Source organism: Mus caroli, chromosome X, assembly GCF_900094665.2.
Source record: "Mus caroli chromosome X, CAROLI_EIJ_v1.1, whole genome shotgun sequence".
NCBI lineage: Eukaryota > Metazoa > Chordata > Mammalia > Rodentia > Muridae > Mus > Mus caroli.
In genome coordinates, this window is record NC_034589.1 from 112930404 (window position 1) to 112950291 (window position 19888).

General features: G+C 37.1%; 1 protein-coding gene across 4 annotated transcripts in view; it reads left to right on the plus strand.

The window, feature by feature from the left end:
- Positions 1 to 11132: 11132 nt before the first annotated feature.
- The window catches only part of LOC110286667 (protocadherin-11 X-linked), a 549700-nt gene continuing 540944 nt past the window's right edge, over positions 11133 to 19888 (plus strand). For 3 of the 4 annotated variants that reach the window (XR_003835691.1, XM_029473156.1, XM_029473158.1), the window contains exons 1-2: positions 11133 to 11443; positions 11786 to 12123. Coding sequence is in view for 2 of the 4 variants with exons in the window: in XM_029473156.1 (XP_029329016.1) it covers positions 12078 to 12123 (46 nt within the window). In the remaining 2 variants the exon portion in view is untranslated. The remainder of the gene's footprint in view (positions 11444 to 11785; positions 12124 to 19888) is intronic. The other variant, XM_029473157.1, reaches the window with a different exon arrangement.

Consider the following 19888-nt stretch of genomic DNA (forward strand, 5'->3'; position numbering starts at 1 on the left):
ACCCTGACACAATAGGACAGGAAGGGAAAGTAGAGAAACCGTGAACCCTCAGCAGGACAAGGTTTTATAAAAAATGGAAAGAAGTAAGTGGGGGAGGGGGTATCTATCCTGGAAAGTATCTAACTGAATGTCTATTGTAAGCCAACAGGTGGGTGCTCTGAATCAAGACAGTATGCAATCACAAATGGTCTGAAAGTACATCTTTAAAAAATCAGACTAATCTTTGATTAACTGTTGCTATGAAGTAGCTATGGAGTAACTCTAGCCAAGGTCAAGCCATGGGGTCCTTCCTGGTACTTGGGTACAGCTTTAGTTCTGTGGTAAGTCAAGTTCTCAGGCTTTTTTTTTTTTCTTTAAGAGAGAGGCTAGTCCTAAGATTGAGTAGGTATGACCTCTCATCTAAAACTAGCCACCAAGGCCCATTCTCTTATTTGGTACACCACATTCTCCTCCTGAGACTGACTACTAAGGTCCAGCTATGAAGGTATTGATGCCCAGCAACCAAAAGCCTCTTTTGGCTAGCATAGTATACCTAATCAAAATATATCACTGCATCCTAACACAGGGTTTCCCCTTATATCTTTATAAACAGCCATTTGTCTGTTGACAACATCTCTCTCCACTGTATCCAGAAACAGTCCTATGTTCCGCAGGAGCAAATATCTCTTCCTCCTTTCCCTGTTCTCCTCCCCTTTTGCCTAGTCCTGTATCTCCTGTCTTGGTTTCTTAGTGTTCTTTTGCCCCTTTGGGGCAAATAAATCACATTTCTACTGAGAACTTGATCTTGGAGTGTCTTGTGCCAGTCATTTTAGACACTTAAAAGTAAACAAAGAGAAAGTATATTTTTGTATAGTAAAATAAGAAAAGTGAAAAATTAAGGAAAACTGAGGAGTACTTCCAAGATTTAAAAAAAGTATTACATAGAACAAACAAGCAGAGCTACTGCAAGAGAATATTCTAAGGGCTGTCATGTAATTTTTATAAAAAAAAATCACTGGAATTGGGCAAAGAAATAATTTCTGCCACACTGATAAATTCTTTGTGTATCATGTACTGAGTTCCATACTCTGCACTATTAAACCTAGTCCAGCTGTGAAGAGGATCACATGCCTTTCACATACTTTGCCCTCAATGAGCTGGTGTTCAGAGTCCTGCTTTGTTTATCCTTGTCTTCTTTTCTGTGAGCTGATGACCTCAGCTTGCTTATTATTTACTCTGTCCAGATTTGCTACTCACTGACCTTGAAGATATTGCTGGTCTCCAATCTTGATTATTGTTATGCTGGCTGGTGATAAAACTATTCTCTCTTTATTCTCCCATGTAGAATATGGCAATATGTGGCAAATTTCTAGTTTTTTAACTGTGGGCATTGGCCCTTACTATAATCAGAATGTTAGTTCTTTTGATATTGCTATAACATATAAAGCAAACTCTACTAAATAAAGGAAATGATATATACAGGATTTAGTATACCAGTGGTGGTTCAACAAGTTAACTGTGGGAAGTAATCTCATACACACACATATACACACATACCCTTACATACATATACACTTGCATACACACCTAATCACTGCCATGCTATTAATATTGGATTATACTTTCGTTCAGAAACTTCTCAAAGAAGATAAACATTGCATTTTTCTTAATGGTCACTTGGTACTCATTTTCTGGAATAAATTAAAGTTACTATTTTTCTCCCTTTGGTTATATTTAACATCATATAATCCATCAACCACATCTATAAAGCATAGACTAGAAAAGAGTTGTGTTGTTGTTGTTGTTGTTGTTTTGGTTTTTAGAGACAGGGTTTCTCTGTATAGCCCTGGCTGTCCTGGAACTCAGTTTGTAGACAAGGCTGGCCTCAAACTCAGAAATCTGCCTGCCTCTGCCTCCCAGGTGCTGGGATTAAAGGTGTGTGCCACCATGCCCAGCAGAAAAGAGTTTTAAAGAATAACTTCCTGAAATAAAAAAGTTCTTTATAAATTAATTAATTTGATAAGGAGATAATGAATGGATAATGTAGCTATCTCCTACTCTTTTCACCCAGAGATCCCTTTGCATGTCTCAGGAAGTCTAATTTTTTTATAGTATTAAGGGAAATTAAAATATTTGTGCAAGGTGCTCTATCAGATGTTTTTATATTCATTATCTCATGTATTTCCCCTAACAAATCTCAGATTAATTTTGCTTCTCACTATATATTTATTAAAGTTAGAATTCAGAAAGTCTAAGTGATTTACCAAATATCATACATCTAGGATGGTATAAGATAATACATTATTTTCAAGCTCTGTTAGTGTAACTAATATATACCAAGTTTACTAATGTTTCCTTTATGTCATGATGTAAAATATAACCCACAAAAGAATGTATTAAAATTACATCATGTACATTCCAACTTCTAGACAAAAAAAATTCTATTCATTAGTTCAAGAGTGGTAACAAGAGAATGCTTTATTATATCTCATCTGTACTATCCTTTATTTAATTTCCATGTACAAAATTTATTCTTCACATATTTATTTTTTATAATCTGGTGTGTTTTATACTGCAGAACCCCCAAAAGTAGGATGAATTATAACAACATGGCATAGCTACACACTTATTTATTGCAGCATGGCATGCAAAGCACTTGAGTTGGCCATAATGGGGTTAGCAAGTGTTATTGTCCATGTCTCTTCCTAAAATTGCATCTAAGGAGATCAAAGAACTTAATAGGAGTTTAAAAATAGGGATTGGACACCGATTTTTGTTTAGCAACTCCTTGCTAAAACAACACTATTCTTTTCTTTCCAAAATCTACAGAAAGAATATTAATGTGAAGGGAGAGGTTTCTTCAACTTTCTTTTTTCTCCTAGCACCTCTATTTCTTCCCATATCAGTCTCCAGAGGAATATTTTATATGTTATAGTATTTGTTCAAAAATAGAAAGAAGCATAGAATAAGTTATTAAAATGATGGTAGTAAAGCTGAAGGAGGAAGGAAATAAAGGAAGCTTAAAATGATACTTATTATTTGTCTTCCATTAGGATTCAGAGTTTGTCTAGTTTTTAAGTTCTATTCTCTTTCTCTCTGAGACAGTCTGAGTTTTTAGTTCTTAGATGTGATTTGAGACAAAATATCATCTTCTATTTTTTCTTCTTATTTAGTAAAAATTAATCAGAAAACTAAGCCAAGTTAATTATATTAAGATTTTATTGAACTTACAATTATTGCTTCTTGATAAGAATAAATCTAATGTAAAAATATAATTTATTTGACAATTGTGTTGTTCTACATTATACATCAGGTCCAAAAAGGTCTTTAAAATAAAACAGGTATCATATTTCTGAGAATTTTTTCATTCATGTTACTTTTAAAATTGGTTGTGTATAAAGACTGTGGTGACATAAAGTTAGAAATAAAATTTAACCTAATACATATTTTAGTAGCACTTAGTCTTTTATGAAATGTTACTTTATATGTGTTTAGCACTTGACTAAAAAGTATGTAATTCCTGAAGTTCTTAACTAAGCATGTAGATCCACATTTTTTTTTTAATTTGGGGACCTGACTAAGAGATAATTCAAAGCACTACATACTTTATCTTGTAGCTCTTACAAATATTTCTTCATTCTATTTTACCTGTAAAGAAAGTAGCAATTTTAATAATTCACAGGCATGTGGTGCTTGAAAGCCTATGTCACTTACTAACTTTATAACTTTGTGGTTTCATACGCTGTCATTTTATTTGTGCTTTCTTATCGTTGCTTTTTTTTCAAATACTATTACAACTTCATGGTCATCTTTTGGAGAATCTTTTATAATTTATAGAAGGTGTGTGGGTTTTAATTTATTTATATTGCTGAAGTGTTATGAAAAGCTTTGAGTAACATTATTTTTTATGATGAACTGAAGACTGATCAACATGTTGACTCACTTCAGAATCATATACATAATGCATGGTCCAAGAAAGTAAAATTTAAAAAATGGCTAATGTCTGAGGACAATTCAGTTATTTGTACCCACTGTGCTTATAAATGTTTCTTATCAAGAATATAATCCTGAGGTAAGTAGGAAGTTTTGTATCAGCACTGAATTCAGGGCTTGAAAAAGGGAATGAGGAACACTAGGCAGTGTGCCCACACTGTGAATAGCAAAGCCTGATTTAATACTGAATACTAGAATATCCTCATTTCACTGAGGGACATAAGTGAGATAGTTACTCTTAATCACGAGTATCAACTTGCTGGGATATAAGTTCAATAATGAAATACATTCTAAGCATGTTCAAGAAAGTTTCTAGGTTGAGTTAATGGAGGTGGTAAAAACCTATCCTAAGACCTCATTTCTATGGGCTGACATTCTAGAATGAATAAACAGGAAAAAAAAAAGCTGAAGTCCAAGCATTCAATGACCTCTACTTCCTGTCACTGATCACTCCAAGCTGCCATTGCCTTCCACGCTGTGAATTATTCCTTCAATCTGTGAGAAAGAAGAAAAAGAACTCTTCTTTACTTAAGTTGTTTTTGTCACCTATCTTGTTAGTCATGAGAAAAGTAATTAATTGTCTAACTGTAGAAAATAGACAATTAGGGATGGCAGTGACAGTAAAGCTACTATTTGTTGAACTTACCAGAAGAAAACTAAACACTAAACCAAAAAAAGAGATGGGGACAGAGGAGAAAAATTGCACTTTTGACAATAGAGTACTCTTCTATGCTCCAAATCCTTTACCTTTACTATTTAGCCAATCAAAAAGACAGCCCCAAGAGGGTTAACAATGTGTCCAATTGTACTTATGGTTTCACTGCATTTTAATTTTACTGGAGAAATAACTATTTATTTAAAAATTCAACACAACTTTCTTGCAACCTGAAAGTAAAGTGCAGCATTCATTTTCACCTTCTGTGAAAAGAAACAAATTGAATACTTAAGACTAGCTGCCTTTTCACATTTGAGAACAGCTAAGATTTTGTAATAAAGAACTAGAAACCGTTTAATTTGAAATGGAAAAAAAATCATGTTGTGTATGTATTTTCTAGTCATTTAAACTTATGTGAAGTAGTGCAGTCAATGTAAAACAGCTCGAATTAGCCATCCATTAAATACCTTCATTTGACTAAATCACAGCCATAATTATTCTTAAAGGTATTTTGCCTTTTTATATTTTTCTGTACACACACTAAAACTGTTAACATACATTAGAAAATAGAAGAGATTTCACAAGCTACACAAAAATTAAATCTACATAGCTCATAGTTATATCATAGAAATAAAGAAACTTTAAAAAGTAAAGGCTTGGAATAGCCTGAGATTAGTCTGTAAACTTTGAAAAAAAATGTGTCTTTTCAATAGATCCAGGATACTGGGTTTTTTGTTTTGTTTGCTGTGTTTTGTTTTGTGAGGTGGTGGTGGTGGTGGTGTGTATGTGTGTGTGTGTGTGTGTGTGTGTGTGTGTGTGTGTGAGAGAGAGAGAGAGAGAGAGAGAGAGAGTCTGTGTGTGTTTCCTTAACTTAAATCATTATGTGATACCCTCCTGACTAGATCACAGTATTGGCCAGATGAAAAATTTACCTCAATATTAAATAATCAAGAAAATATAATTCAATTTTATTCAACAATTAAAATTTCTTACAGGTTGTTTATTATTATTATTATTATTATTATTATTATTATTATTACCTCATGGAACAGCACCTGGATAACATAAGACAAAGTTCCTCCTAAAGAAATAAAGATAGAAGCTGTTAGTTAATAGTATTTTCTATTTTTACACCTTAAGAAGACAGTATTTTCCCTTGCTCATATACTGACAGCACAATACAGCTAATTAATAATTAAAGAGTTTAATTTGATGCAGTATGGATATGTTTGAGTGCCACACAATAAATATATTCCTTAGTAGAAAACAGCAACTACTAGTATTCATGCTTACTCATTCCCTGACAATAATTAGAGTCCCGTGCTTTGGCAAAGTTCAGAGAGAGAGAGAGAGAGAGAGAACGAACCTAGGCTGCAGCTTTTGTCCACTACAAGTGTCAAGCTATTCAAGCCTAAAAGAGAAAAAATCTCACATGCCCTGATCACTCACAGTTATTCTACCACTACTTCATTAAAGAGGTTGTTAAATCTTCAGGGTTTGTTATATAAAAACCTTTCTTCCCTGAGAAACCCGTTATTGGGATTCCCCCATCCCCCTGCCCCTTTAACTTTTAGTATTCAGGAATAGGGAACCAAATCAATGTTTCAAATGTTTCCCACTTAATTGCCTAAGTAAGACTGCAAGCTCCTAATATTGTTTCAGTTATGTGGTAAAAGGAAGAAATAGGAGAAAAGGAAGGAGGGAAAAGAAAAAGAAACAAATAGAAAAAGAAGGAAAAACCCTACAAGTTACCTCCAGGAAGGAAAAATAAACTGTTAGTTTCATTTCACAGGTAGGTCCCTTTCAAATTCTAATCCTTGATAGTGCTAGAGAGGGGGATGGGTTTTAGAAAACTATTTTTCTAAGTTTTCACTAATAGCACCCTCTAGTGTCTCCAGTTGAGCTATGCATATGATTTTCAGCTAAGTATGTGAAGGGGAATAAAAGAAAAAAGAAAAATCTCCTGTTATAATCATCAACTGCTTGGGGGCTGTAAAAGCAAGCTTTCTTTTTCCATATTTAAATTCTATATTTAGTTGTGTTCTTGTCTACCTGTACTGATTAAAGACTTTGACTTGTGTATGTACAAATGATGTAGTAAGAATGTCTGTATTCAAAAACTTTCTAAACTTTTAAGAGCATTTTTACATAATTTATTATTCTTTAGTATTACAGCATCACCCCAGTAGTCCTGTGTATCTTGGATAATGAAACTCATTTAGTGTCAAGCAGTTCTGAACATATTAGGTACATTATCTTTGTAAAAATTATATGCACGTATTGAGGTGGGTAATGCTATCCTCACATTTTTATGAATGGACAGAATCTGTTTAGAAGACAACTCGGCTCCTGTTTTAAAAGAGCAAAAATATAGCTTTAAGTTTTTTCTGGAGTCACAGTACAATTACAAAAAGCAATTAATTTGAATGATAGCTTTATTCAAGCGTTTACTCAGAATATGGACATTCTATAGAAACATTGTTATGCATCTTTCATATATGTATGTTCACATCTAAAGAAATCTTCAAAATTTGGGATGATTTTATTCTCCCAGTATAACTCAAATTGAGAATTACATTTTATGGGCTCAGCAGTCAGATTATCTCACTGAACAATACTCTCCTTGGAGGTTTATTTGTCCACAGCAACATAGTTAGAAAATAGCAACAGTGAGACTCCTTGTTTAATCTAAACCTACTGTTCTTTACTTACCCACTGAGATTCACTGTCTGCTAATAATTACAATTGTTATTGCTTAAATGTTAAGCATATAAATATGGGTTATACATTTTATCCTGCCTTATCTACTTTCCAAATAGCCATTGTCATCTATAAGCTACACTATTTGTTCACAATGTACAGTACAAGTTGTTTAGTACAACACAAAATGGCTGAAATTTTGTATAAAGCAGCTGTCATGCAAGAGACAAAATGTGCTTGTTCTGATTAATCTGCATGGCCAGTGTGTTTTCTTTTGCACAATGATCACATGGGAGGGCAAATCACAGCAGATTACTTGTTAAGAAGCATTTTAATGTAAGAGAAACCAAAGTAAAAGAAATTGATTATCCTCATTAATGTTATATCAAAAATGATTTTGGCAGAATAAGTAACAAATACAGCAATAGGCAGTGCCAATAGTGGTCCTTTGCTAAGAGGCTATGCCTGCCCAATCTTTCTTTACATTAACAGATACTTTTTCTCAGTATTCAATTCTCCTACATCTGAGAAACATCTGTACTCAGTGAGGTTTAAAAAACTCTTATCATTTATAAAACCATATAATAGTTTATGGCTAAAGTTAAGAGAGTAAAGATATTTCTAGTCTTACAAGATATATATTATCATAACTATACTTTTATATGCATAGTGGAATTATTGTTCAGGCTCCTAATTGGAACACAGAAAAAAATGCAATAAATACCATAGTTGCTCCATATCATTTTTTGTAACAACACATTGGCAGAGTGTCCTTTTGACTTTTCAAGTCTTTGTTAATTGTAAGATTTCTTATAGAATTTACATTTTGAAAAGCTACCATCACACAACCTGAAGCCATATGTTAATGGAGAGCAAACAGTATTATAAACAGTACAAGCTTGGGTTTTCCAACTCTAGATTTTATAGCTATAACACCTTAGGCATTTTTATGTATTCTTATTTCCTTACTTGAGAAGCTCATAATATCTATCTCAAGAAGTGGTTTTTGAGGATTAATAGGACTATTTAATAATGCAGACAATCCATAAATTTATTTAGTCACGGAGGGTCCTTCTCCCTGCAGGAAATGCAAGGTTCTTATCAGTTCTTTCATAGTTAGAATTCAGTCTGCTTTTGCCAGGTGTCCTGGCTTCTGCTTATTTCATTGCTCACTGGTGCCACCATCAGTCAGAATACAGGCAAGGAAAAATTGGGGAAATTTCTTTTATTATTTTGAGATGTGGATTTCTGTCAGTCTTTTCAACAAACTGCATTTTTCCCCCTTGGAGGATTTTCAGGGTTACTTAGTTCAACTTGTAGATTCTTCTTGGTCTATGAGGAATGCTTCTATGCTATAGAGATGATTTTCATTTTGGCTATACACATAAAATGAAATATTGCACTCTATACTCCATACTAACTATTAAACACTTATTTGGCTGAATGCTTAATCCACTCTGAACAGAATGACAGACTAAACTTAGAGTATAAATCTTTATACAAATTACATGTGTTTTACAAACATTGGTTCAGGAATTATAGGACAGACTTAATAATGTTAACAACATAATTCTGTCATGATGATAGCTTTAATAACAGCTAATGACTATTTATCTCCCCTTACATCAATTTGAGATGGAAATCTTAAGAAAGCAATTGATTGATAACTACTACAGGTGTTATGGGGAATAATTAGTGCTTTGAAGGTATCACCGTGACATAGATTTGCCACACTATTCTAGATCAATCAGTGATTTTATTTTCATTGAGTTACTGCTATCCCTTATGAAAGTGTCACAGAGCAGTGCAACATCCAAGAGTCAGAACAGTAACATTTGACAGCATTTGATTTCATCTCATACACATTTCCTTGCTCTGACAAAGAGAACAGAGACCACTGCTAGATATTCTGAATAATGAAGTCAGAGATACAACAGGAATAAAATGTAATGCTAAAGTGTCTCCCTGGACCCATATAAGAAAATACGTCCTTGTGTTTTATTTCACGAAGACTATACTGAACTGCTGTGTTGAGGTTTCTCTCAGCAGTGGCTTCAGGTATAAGAAATAAAATACAACAAAAATATTTGAGGAATTTAGAAAGCAAGATTTTAAATTAAAATTAAAAACTACAATAGGAAATTGGAAGGGGGTTAAGAAAAGAGAGTGGGGTTTAGTGGAGCAAAGATTCATAAAATTTTGCCCTCAAAGGAACTTTCTGTAAAAATTCTGTTTGTGAAAATCAGCCAGCAATAACTAGCAGATTATTTTCTTTTTCATATTCTGTCCCTTTGCAGATGCAACCTCTTATTCTATTTCCCCACCAGTGTACCAGATTAAAATCAAATGTACATCAAATTGAGATGGAAATCTTAAGAAAGTATTAACAGAATACATTGATTTTAGTGTCTGAAAGCAGTATACTTTTTCTTATTTTATTTCAGAAAAAAAAAAAAAGCAAAACCAAAAACCAAAAGCCAAAGCCAAAACTCATCTTTCCCTTTCAAAACTAAACTGAAGAACCAGAAATGTAAGTTTTTTTTACACATTAAGAAAAGAATGTGAATTATTTTCTAAAACACACATATTTTGTGCAGACTAATTTAGACAATTCACTTGTCTCATTTCCTGGCCTCTAGGTAAATATAAAGACGTTGTCTTTGAAATTAGAACCAAAGAGGTCTGGGTGTTGTTATGCTTTTGAGCCTATTCTATAGGTAGGGAATTAATTTCTGTTTCTTGGTATTCATGACTTATCTGAGCCACACACCTGGCACAGTGACCCTTGTTGCTTTAGTGCTTTCCAGAGACCTGACACCCTATGCCAGGCAGGCTTCACCAACTGAGATGCCAAGCTTATTGGCAAGCATTAGGGTTGCAGCTCCAGGTTGTGCTCTTCCTTGTCTGGTATCTTTCCTGCTTTCAAACCGCATTGTTCACACAGTGACACCACCCCACCCCCCTCAAAGGGTCACAGACATGACCTGTTTAATGTTACCCTTAGTTTTGCTCTGGGATAGCCAAATGTTGTGTTTCCTCCGCAGACACTCACTCCACCCTACACCACACAGGAGAATGTGTGTGGACAGGCAGACAAGATTTCTGAGACAGCTCACAATTGGATATGATATATTCAGAAACAGGCACTTGGCTCAAATTGCGGGTTCTCCAGGATCTTGCTCCTACTTCCCCTAGTGTGCCCTAAGTACCCTTTGTATAAGAAAATGGTGTTACTTGCTGTTAGTTCTCTAGCTGGAGTCAGCGGAGCTTGAGGAATCCTGAGAAAGGCACGCATACCAAGAAAAATCAAACTTCTGTAAGATGATGTAAACGAGTGAAACTTAAAGAGGAGAACTAAAGTGCAAGGAGAGGGGGGACCACCCGGGGAAGGAATGCTTGCCCTGCTTATTTTGTTCAGTGTGTTCCCCTAAGCATCCAGTCCCATAAAGGAGCGTGCAGGCAAAACGCTTTCTGCCTCCTTCTCTGGGCCACAAGATGTAACTTCCCAAGCTTACCTCAATCTCGCCCCCGCACCGCTCCTGAGGTTCTTCATCCTCTGGGAGAGGCCGCCTCCTGAGCTGGAGTGGGAAGAGGGGTGCAGGGAGTGGGGACAAAAGGGGGTACCCATCAGTTGGTGCTGCGCCATCCCCTCCCAGCAGGCGGCTAGGGCACTCGCTCACTCCTTTTCCCCCCCCGCCTTCCACTCGCTCACCCCCCTTCTGTCCCCCTTCCCCCTCCTGTCTAGTCCCTCCCCCTCGCCATTGAAAAGGGCTGGCTTGGCAGTGGCTCCTTGCAGTCGACGAACTGTCAGGGCGGGAGTAGCTGTGAGCCAGAGCAGCCAGCAGCGGCCCGCGCAGTAAAGCGGAAAGCTAGGCTACCAGAGTGCAAGGAGTCTCAGTGGCAGAAGCTACTAAGGCGACACAGGCAGCCCAGCTAGCCCGGGCCGCCCGACCAGCCTCACAAACAGCCTCCAAGACAAACAGCTGCTCCGCGGACTGCGAGCTGTGGCGGTAGATCCCGCTACAGCAATCGCAGTCTCTGTGGAGCGGGCGGAAGCCTTTTTTCTCCTTTTTCGTTCCCCTCTTCATACTACTCAAAGAGGAGTCTAAACAGTAGGTAAGTATCGGGTTCGGTTCGGGAACTAAAGCCGCTGAGGTTGGGGACTCATGGCATGTCCTGCGCTTAGGACGCGGTGACTGCTTGCGCCTGGGATCTGGGCAGTTGACCAAAGCATGCTTTAGAGACCTACTGGTGCCCTCCCTTCCGGGTTCTGTTCCCTAGAGGTAAGAAAAAGAGCAAAACCGGGAGATGAGCTCCCAAAGAAAATCTTTTGGCACTGCCTCCACTCGGTTTGGTTACTTTGCTAAAACTCTCACTTTTGTCAGAAAAGTGTCCGCGCATGAATTTCTTCGACATGGGTTGTGCAAAAAGGTCTTTCACTTTAATTGATTCTTCCAGCTTCAGCGAAGCTGAATGAAACTCTGATCTGGGAAAGTGCGGGGATGCAGAGTTGACGCCCCAGACCATTAGGGGAGACACCTGGAGCAAGTCCAGCTGAGGGGCAGTGTGCCTCAGCAGTGAATCCGCGGTGGACCCTGGAAGCTGGCCCAGCTGCGCTCCTCTCTGGGGTCTCCGATTTGAGTCCAGGTTTGATAGAGCAACCGGGTTGGGGAGCGACCCTTGCCGCAGGGCTTCGGAAAACTGTGCGCACAGCAGGGCGCCAAGCGTCTACTGGATTGGTCCTCCTGGTATGATCCCATTTCTTCCTGCCCTGGGACCTAGTGGATGTAGAGATGGTAGGTGTGAGAAATTCTGTCCCCTTTTTATAAATGCAACTTCGTATAAACCAGCAGCTGAAAATCAATATTCTTTTTTTTTGGGGGGGGGGGGAGACTTACAAAGTCAAGCCCAACATAAAAGGGTTCCTCTATTCTCTAGAGAAATGACTTGGAATTCCTTAGCCAAAAGAACGCCCACCGATGTCATAAATACATGGCATTTTTCAAGAGAGAACCAAAAAGCAGTTCCCTCCACAAAGGAAGGATCTTCCTAGAGCTTGTAAAGAACGGCCCCCTTCCCCCCCCCCAAAAAAAAATGTCTCTTGCTAAGAGCTTCATTGGAAAAGGTGACTTTAAAAAAGGACTACATTGCTTTAGAGACTTTGGAAGAGCGCAGCAACAGTATACCTCCAGTTGGAGACACTTCTCTGTGAGCGCAGTCACAAAGCTACTAGTCCCTGGGGTGTCAATGTCCCAGAGTGCACGGCAAGATCTATTTCCGTGTCTCCCCCAAGGAAAGACTTTTAAGGGGTTGAGTGAAGATGGCCCCTTTGCTGCCTCTGATTTATTCCAGGCTTCACTAGGTTAGCCGCCTTTGCGGCTTGGGGTGTGGGGCACTGGGATGCGTGCTTGGAGTATGTGAGCGCGCGCCTCCAGGCGGGCACTCGCCTCTGCGAGCGGGGTGTCCTTCCAAAATGTCTCAGGGGGGCTGGGAGTCCAAACTTGCGCCATTGCGGCACCCACTAACAACGTAAATCAGGGAGAGCAGGGGGCTCTAGGACAAAAGAAAAAAAATAATAAAGAAAATTATAGGGAAACAGAAGCAAACAATGAAGAAAAAAAAAAAACAACAAAAAACAAAAAAAACGTAACGCTGTTCTTTCCCTTACTGTGAGGAAACTTTCCAAAGGCAGATTTATATCAGCTTGGGGGCTGTTTTTTTTTACAGTGGACCCAGTGTGAAAAAAGTGTTTGAGAATCTAGGCCATGGGCAATGGGGATAAAAAATAGGAGAGTGATGGGGACAGAGGACCCCTGAGTGTGGTACTAGCTCTGCAACCAGCAAACAACCTGAGGAGCAGGCAGATAATTCTGAACACTTAGCACAGTGTAACGCCAAAAAAGGGTGAAAATGCTAGGTGACTTAAAGCAACTGTCTTACTTGTCATCCAAAAAAGAAAAAAAAAAAAAAAAAAAAGAAAGAAAGAAAGAAAGAAAGAAAGAGAAAAACGAAGAGAAAAAGGGAGTAAAACAAGTGTGACTCAAGACTGAATAAAGGAGTTGGGGAGATGCGCTGGTTGGCGCCTCTGCAACTTTGGAAGATGTGCACTTTTAATCACGTTTGAAACAAATTCACAAATTCCCACGGCCAAGGCTCTAGCCTCAGGGCTGTCTTTGCCTGTGTTTTTGTGCTGGGGGGGGGGAAGCTTTTGAAAGCTTGGGAAAGTAACTGATAGTGTGTGTCCGTGTTTCACCTTTCTCGTCTTTGGTTCATCCGAGGCAGAGGCAGAACTGACAGTGTGCGGGCGGTTTTGAGAAAGAACCAGGAGATAAAGGAGCCAAGGTCTAAATCTACCTTTCTCCTGCTGCTAAATTAAGAACTGCCGCGCCCAGCTCAAGTCCCGGCGCCGCCGCCAGGGCGCTGAGTTTGCCAAGCGGCTCGCTAGAGCCTCAGAGAGCGAGCAGAGGAAAGGCAGTTCGTGCTGGGGTCTTTTTCACGTGGGCCGCCCCTCCTTCTCTGGCAATGATGTCAGCTGCAGTGAGGGTCCGCCGGCTGGCAGGAGAGCGAGCGACTAGAGCGGGTCGGGAGCGGAAGCTGGCCAACCTGAGGGGCGCGCTATCCGTGCGCAGTCGCCCTACATCTCTAGGCTCCTGTGCAGCTGACCCCCACCCCCCTCACCTCCCAAAGGCACCCTGATCCTCTAAGGTACATCAAGGTGCCATCTGCCCGCTGAGCTTTTGGAACTTGGCCTTGAGAACCGTGTGTGTGTGTGTGTGTGTGTGTGTGTGTGTGTGTGTGTGTGTGTGTGTGCGAGTGTGCGCGCGCGCGCGCGCGCGCGGGCGCGTGCGCGCGTGTGTGGTGTCCTCCCTCCTTTTAGCCTGGCTCTGTTCTTCCCAGTTTCCAGCTCTTACCTTTTTTATTCACACTGAATTAAACCGTCCAGTGTTAATGTACCAGGGTTGAAATCTCTGCGCGTCTTGCCCCACCCACCCCCTCCATGCTGGGTGATTAGTAAAGATATAAGAATCACAAATCTTTACTCCCATTACCCATCCCCCACCGGCCATTCTCTGCAAGAAAGGAAGTTCTTGGGGGTGATGCTGGGGGTCCTTATCTTCAGGAGATGGGGTGGAAACGGAAGGAGACAAAGGTGAATGCTCTGGATGAGGAGTCCCTTGTATGAAAAATACAAGACTGGAATTAAGAAGTCCAACATTGTGAGGTTTCTGGCTCCGTAGCAGCAGGCAAGGAGGAGTCGTGGTGTTTTTTATTCCAAGGCTATGGAGTCACTTCTGTAGACCAATGCACCAAATTGGGAAGTTTCCTGAATAGGTTGATTTTATTTTATTTTATTTTATTTTATTTTATTTTATTTTATTTTATTTTATTTTATTTGTTTGTTCTTCTTTTTACTAGACGGAAGCCATGTAGCTTCCCTTTATAAACTGGTCCAGTCCTTTTTGAGGAACAACACCCCACTTTCCTGAAAGCAAAACCAATCCCTTTTCCCACTGAGTGTGAAAAATTTATTCTTTAGCTCCAAGAGAAGGATCCTAGTGAGCACTTGGAGAAGGTTATGCAGGGCGAGAGGAAAGAGACACAAGCTGGGCGTGTGGACACTAACTGAAGCCCTCAGCTGTCACATTCTTGAGGAAATTAGATTCGAGGGGATCACAACAAATTGCTTAGCTGCTGCATTTCCTTTGGAGGCAGAGGGGAATAGCACAGTAGCTTCCGTTTTGTAAATGTGGGTTTTCTATGCTCCCTTTTCTTCCCTTCCTTTTGACACAAAGCATTCTTTACATGATATATCACTCCTGCAAACTTAAGAGCTGCTGTGCATTTGAAATGCAGGAAGAAGGGAACTCAGATGAAGCATAAAACCACATTCCTTTTCTAGGGCTAAATCATTTGCTAAGAACCCACCCTCCCTTTATCACCCAAGCTCTGTTCTGATAGATGTCCTTAATGTTGGGTTTCTGCTGCTGGAAGGCCTAGCTGAGAGAACAGCAGGTTTCATATTATCCTTTCTCTTGGTTTTCAAAACTTCATGCAAAATAGAAATTCCTGATAATAAGCTTCCTGATTTTTGTTGGCAGGAAGAAATTTGGTAAGGGACTTTAAAAGCAGAAAATTGTCTGGTTATTTGTTGTTGTTGTTTGTTTGTTTTGTTGGTTTTTTTTTCCGTCTATGGGATCAGTCCACAATAGCTTTTGGACAGGATTTATAAGATTCTTGGGGGAGCACAGGAAGATATACAAACAAGGAAACTGTATACAAACCACTGGCTTTGAACTACACTCAGGAAATATGTATGGCTGCCACGTTTTCTATTAGTAGAAAAGGAAATTATGCAAGGGATGAAGACCTGAAAGCTAATTTCCTCCAATAATCTTGGTTTACATATTTGAAAGGAGGTGTCATCCATTTGTCCACCAAAGAATCCATAAACAACAGGCAGACATGTATGGTTATAAAGAACAAAGTAGTAAAGAAAGGATGATGGCAGGAATTTGTGGCTTACTGTGGAGTAAGAAAATGTGTCATTTGTAGATTCTGACCAACTCTGATGATTTATTAGAAAAATATGCTTATAATAAAATAAATAAATATCTTGCAGTGAGTGGTTTATGGAATGTGCTCTTTACATAAAAAAGAAAACTATTCTAAATAGTTTGATGAATTGCAATAGAGAATGGAGCCAAAAAAGAATTAATTGTAACAGCCAGAGCACAAAACATAAGAAGAGGGCTTAAAACCAATCAGTAAAACTTAGAAAAAAAATGTGACTGTGGGGAAAATTGTTTCTCTTTTATTACCTGCAACGTATATCATTTTACTAATCACACTTTCCTATCCTAATCTTGTATATTCTTCATCTTCCAACCAAAGGTGATGAAATGTCTCTAAGACCTTTTGTTCTAGACATCAGAATGTTTTCATCCATTTACAAGAACATGTTTGCCCACTACACTTCATTTTTCACACACACTCTTCAACCTTCTCATCACCCTACATCATCATTTCTTTCATTCCTTACTCCAGCTCCCTCCCTAATGCCAGGTTTATACTTGTTAAATATTGTTTCCTTCCCTTAGACACTAGCAAGCAACAATCAGTAGTACCCTTTTTACTTTTCACTTTTTCCTCACTGCTTTATTTCTGGATTAATTAACACACACACACACACACACATACACACACACACAAACAATACATAATGCCCATTGGCCTTAGTGTCTCAAATAACTCCAAAGGAGCTTTCTGTAAATAAATAAATGAATAAATAAATAAAGCAATCTTTGCTTCAAAATTGTTTACAAATTTGTAAAATTTACTGCACCAAGAAGACTTAATATTGTTTCTGTGTCTTTTGCTGCTTTAATTTCAAACAAGAATTTTAGTAGAACTCCTCTGATTTATTATATTTTCACTATGTCTGCACATGCCTGTTTTCTGTTGCTTGCATTGAAGGAATTTAAAAATTGTGCATTGGGGAGTATTCCAACTTAATGTAATTGTTCACTACACATTCTTTTCACATTGGCTTTGCATTCTATCCTTTCTGGCATGTCTGCTTCTCATGAGCCACTCTTTTTATTGGTTTTAGTAACAATCTTTTTATTTCCTGCTCCATGTTCAGGATCCCAGACAAGATTTTAAAGCTTTTGCCAATTTGTGTTTTTTTAGCAACATAAATACGTACCATACCCAGAGATAAAAGAAGCTAAGAAGCAAGAAGCCATATATATATATATATATATATGTATATATATATATATATATATGTGTGTGTGTGTGTGTATATATACATATATATTCTTGATATATGTGAAGAAAAGGAAATGATTCTTATGTTACTCTACATTTTATAAATTTGGCTAAATATTGTTGGGAAATAAGAGGGAAGAAAAAATCCCATAGAGTCTATATTTTATTTTCATTAAAGACACTTGAATTTTATCTTGGGGAAAACAAAATATATAATAACTCCATATGTTTATACTCATTAACTTTACATTATAACATTCTGAATTACTTATCATTGTCTGAGCAGAGTTTTGTTATCTGAAGACTTTATTGATCATTCAATGTCCAGAATGAAGAAAAATAGGTAAGATTTCTTTGGCATTATAGATTTGCGTATGATATTTAAGCTGATCATGCTTGAAAATGGTGTGATTATTTGGCTAAAGTTAATCATAAAAGGCATATTTAAAAATATTGTTTGAAAAAACAAAAATCTCTTTGATTTATATGACATGTCTCTTCAAGATTTATATGCTGTGCATCATCAAGGGTAAAACACAAACTTACCAATACAGGAGTTTAGTTTAGTTTAGTTTGAAATTGTCTTAGAGATTTAGTTTCATAATATAAAGATTGCATTTTTATTAACAGCCAAATAAAAGTGAAAAGATGTGTCTTTTCAATTATGGTTTAGAATTAAAAGAATGGTTTGCCAAAATCATAAATGTTTCTTTTATAGATTATACCCTGAAAACATCAATCATTAAAGAATTTATTTCTAATGCTGTAACTATTGATGAGTAGACTTTTAAAACTAAAAATGAAAATGATTTTAGTTTCACTTCCAGCAAAAATATGAAATAATGGTTTATCCACGTAATCCATTTATCTAGAATGTTGACGATTGCATAGTAAAAAGAGCAAAGTAAAAAGAAGAAAAAATATCCTAGGATCAGACTTTTCTTTATATAATTTAAATTGTTTTGATAATTTAACATTTCTTGTAGCTTGACAATACACTGTAATTAGAATACAAACTTAAATTTTAAATTGGGTTACAGTTCATTTGCTAATATCATATAAAATGAATGTCAAGTATTACTTTCTTCCACAAATTGATTCTTTCTTTTTAACATCTTCACTATGTACAGCATTCTGTATATTTATATTCTTTTTAAAGTCATTATAATTCTAGTACCACATGAACAGTATAGAAAGTGAAAGGCATGCTTATTCTCGTTTTTCCAGTCTGAAGGTCAGGCAGGTGAAATTAAAGCTATCTAGTCAGTAAAAGATAAAAGGATTGCTAGTCTTCAGTCTTTAAGCCAGGACTTTTCCTTGGATTCTGCCTTGCCTGTCCTGTTTCCCTGAGTTTATTTTAGTCAAGTTCTGAATGTAAAAAACAAAAACAAAAAACAAAAAGAAACTTAGATTAAAAAATTAAAAATTCAAATATGTGTACCTTTATGTGTATTAAAACAAATTTGTTACTTGGCTGCTTGCATCTTATTTTCATTCCATTTAGCGTCTTTGTGTATTGATCTTGTGAAAAGTATCTCATAAACTAGTAGGTCTATTGACATGATAATAGTATACATTCCAGACACTTAAAACATTCCCTTCATTTTATTTATAGAAAGAATTCAAATTATGACCCACCATAATACCACTCCATTAAGTCTGAGTCCATTTAACGTAGTAAATGTTTAGTGCTACATCTTAATTCACAATGTTTGTAAGATATCTGTATGTTTCTATGTGATTTATTTTAGGTTGAAGTTGTCAATGACTTTTAAGTAGTGTTTTCCTTTAGACATGTAGCAATCTTTTAAGCACATGAGTGTTAATCATGTGTAGGTTTGTATCATAGCAAACAAAAGACATTAAGCTTCTAATATGCAAATACATTGTTTTATCTTCAGGGTTACAAACATTTTCCTCTGGATTTTGACATGGTGAGTGAGAGCAGGGATTTATTTAAATTATGTGAACATCAAGTATTTTATAATTTATTATTGTATACAGGGTGGCCTTGAGCAAATAACTTCAGCTCCCTGTACTAGTTTCCTCAAATGGAAAATGAAGGAGCTGTAAATTACTTCAAGGCCCATTGCAATGAAAAATAAAAAAAGTCTTGTGATGGTTCACAAAAGGCAGTATTTGTCCTTGTCTTTTGGCTTTGTAGGCATTACTACCTTCAGTGTTTGGAGTCTTTAACTGTTGATAACAAAAATGCTGTCTTATTCAGCATTGTAATGCATTGCATGTGAGAGAGTTGAACTGGATTGTGACAGATGGCCCTTAGATTTAAGAAATTAATGACTTTAAGAAGGTTACATATTGACAGGTCAGGAGCAATTAACACCTGCAAAAATGTAATGAGTACTTAAGTTAAAACGGATTCAGCGCATATGTATTGAATGTCACTCTTTACATTATAGAACACTAAATCTAGGACAGGTTCAAAGCCTCTGGAAATGTCAAAGACCAAAACTATTGAATTCAAAACCTTCAGCTCACAAATACGTAGTGAACATTCTAGGAGTTCATATTTGATATTGCTTGATAGATTGATAGATACGTGTTTCCTATTTACCAGTGTACTTAGAATTTTAAAACACTGTTGTGTATGACTTTTTAATTACATTTTCTCAAATACAAATATAGGTTTTCTATATTATCAGAAGTTAAATATGTAGCTTTATTTAACTAGTCACTTTCCTATTCTGACTCAGATCTGTGTTCAAAACTTTCTTTTTAACTGAGACTGATAATTGATCTTGCATGGCATATATTATGTTATAAAATATA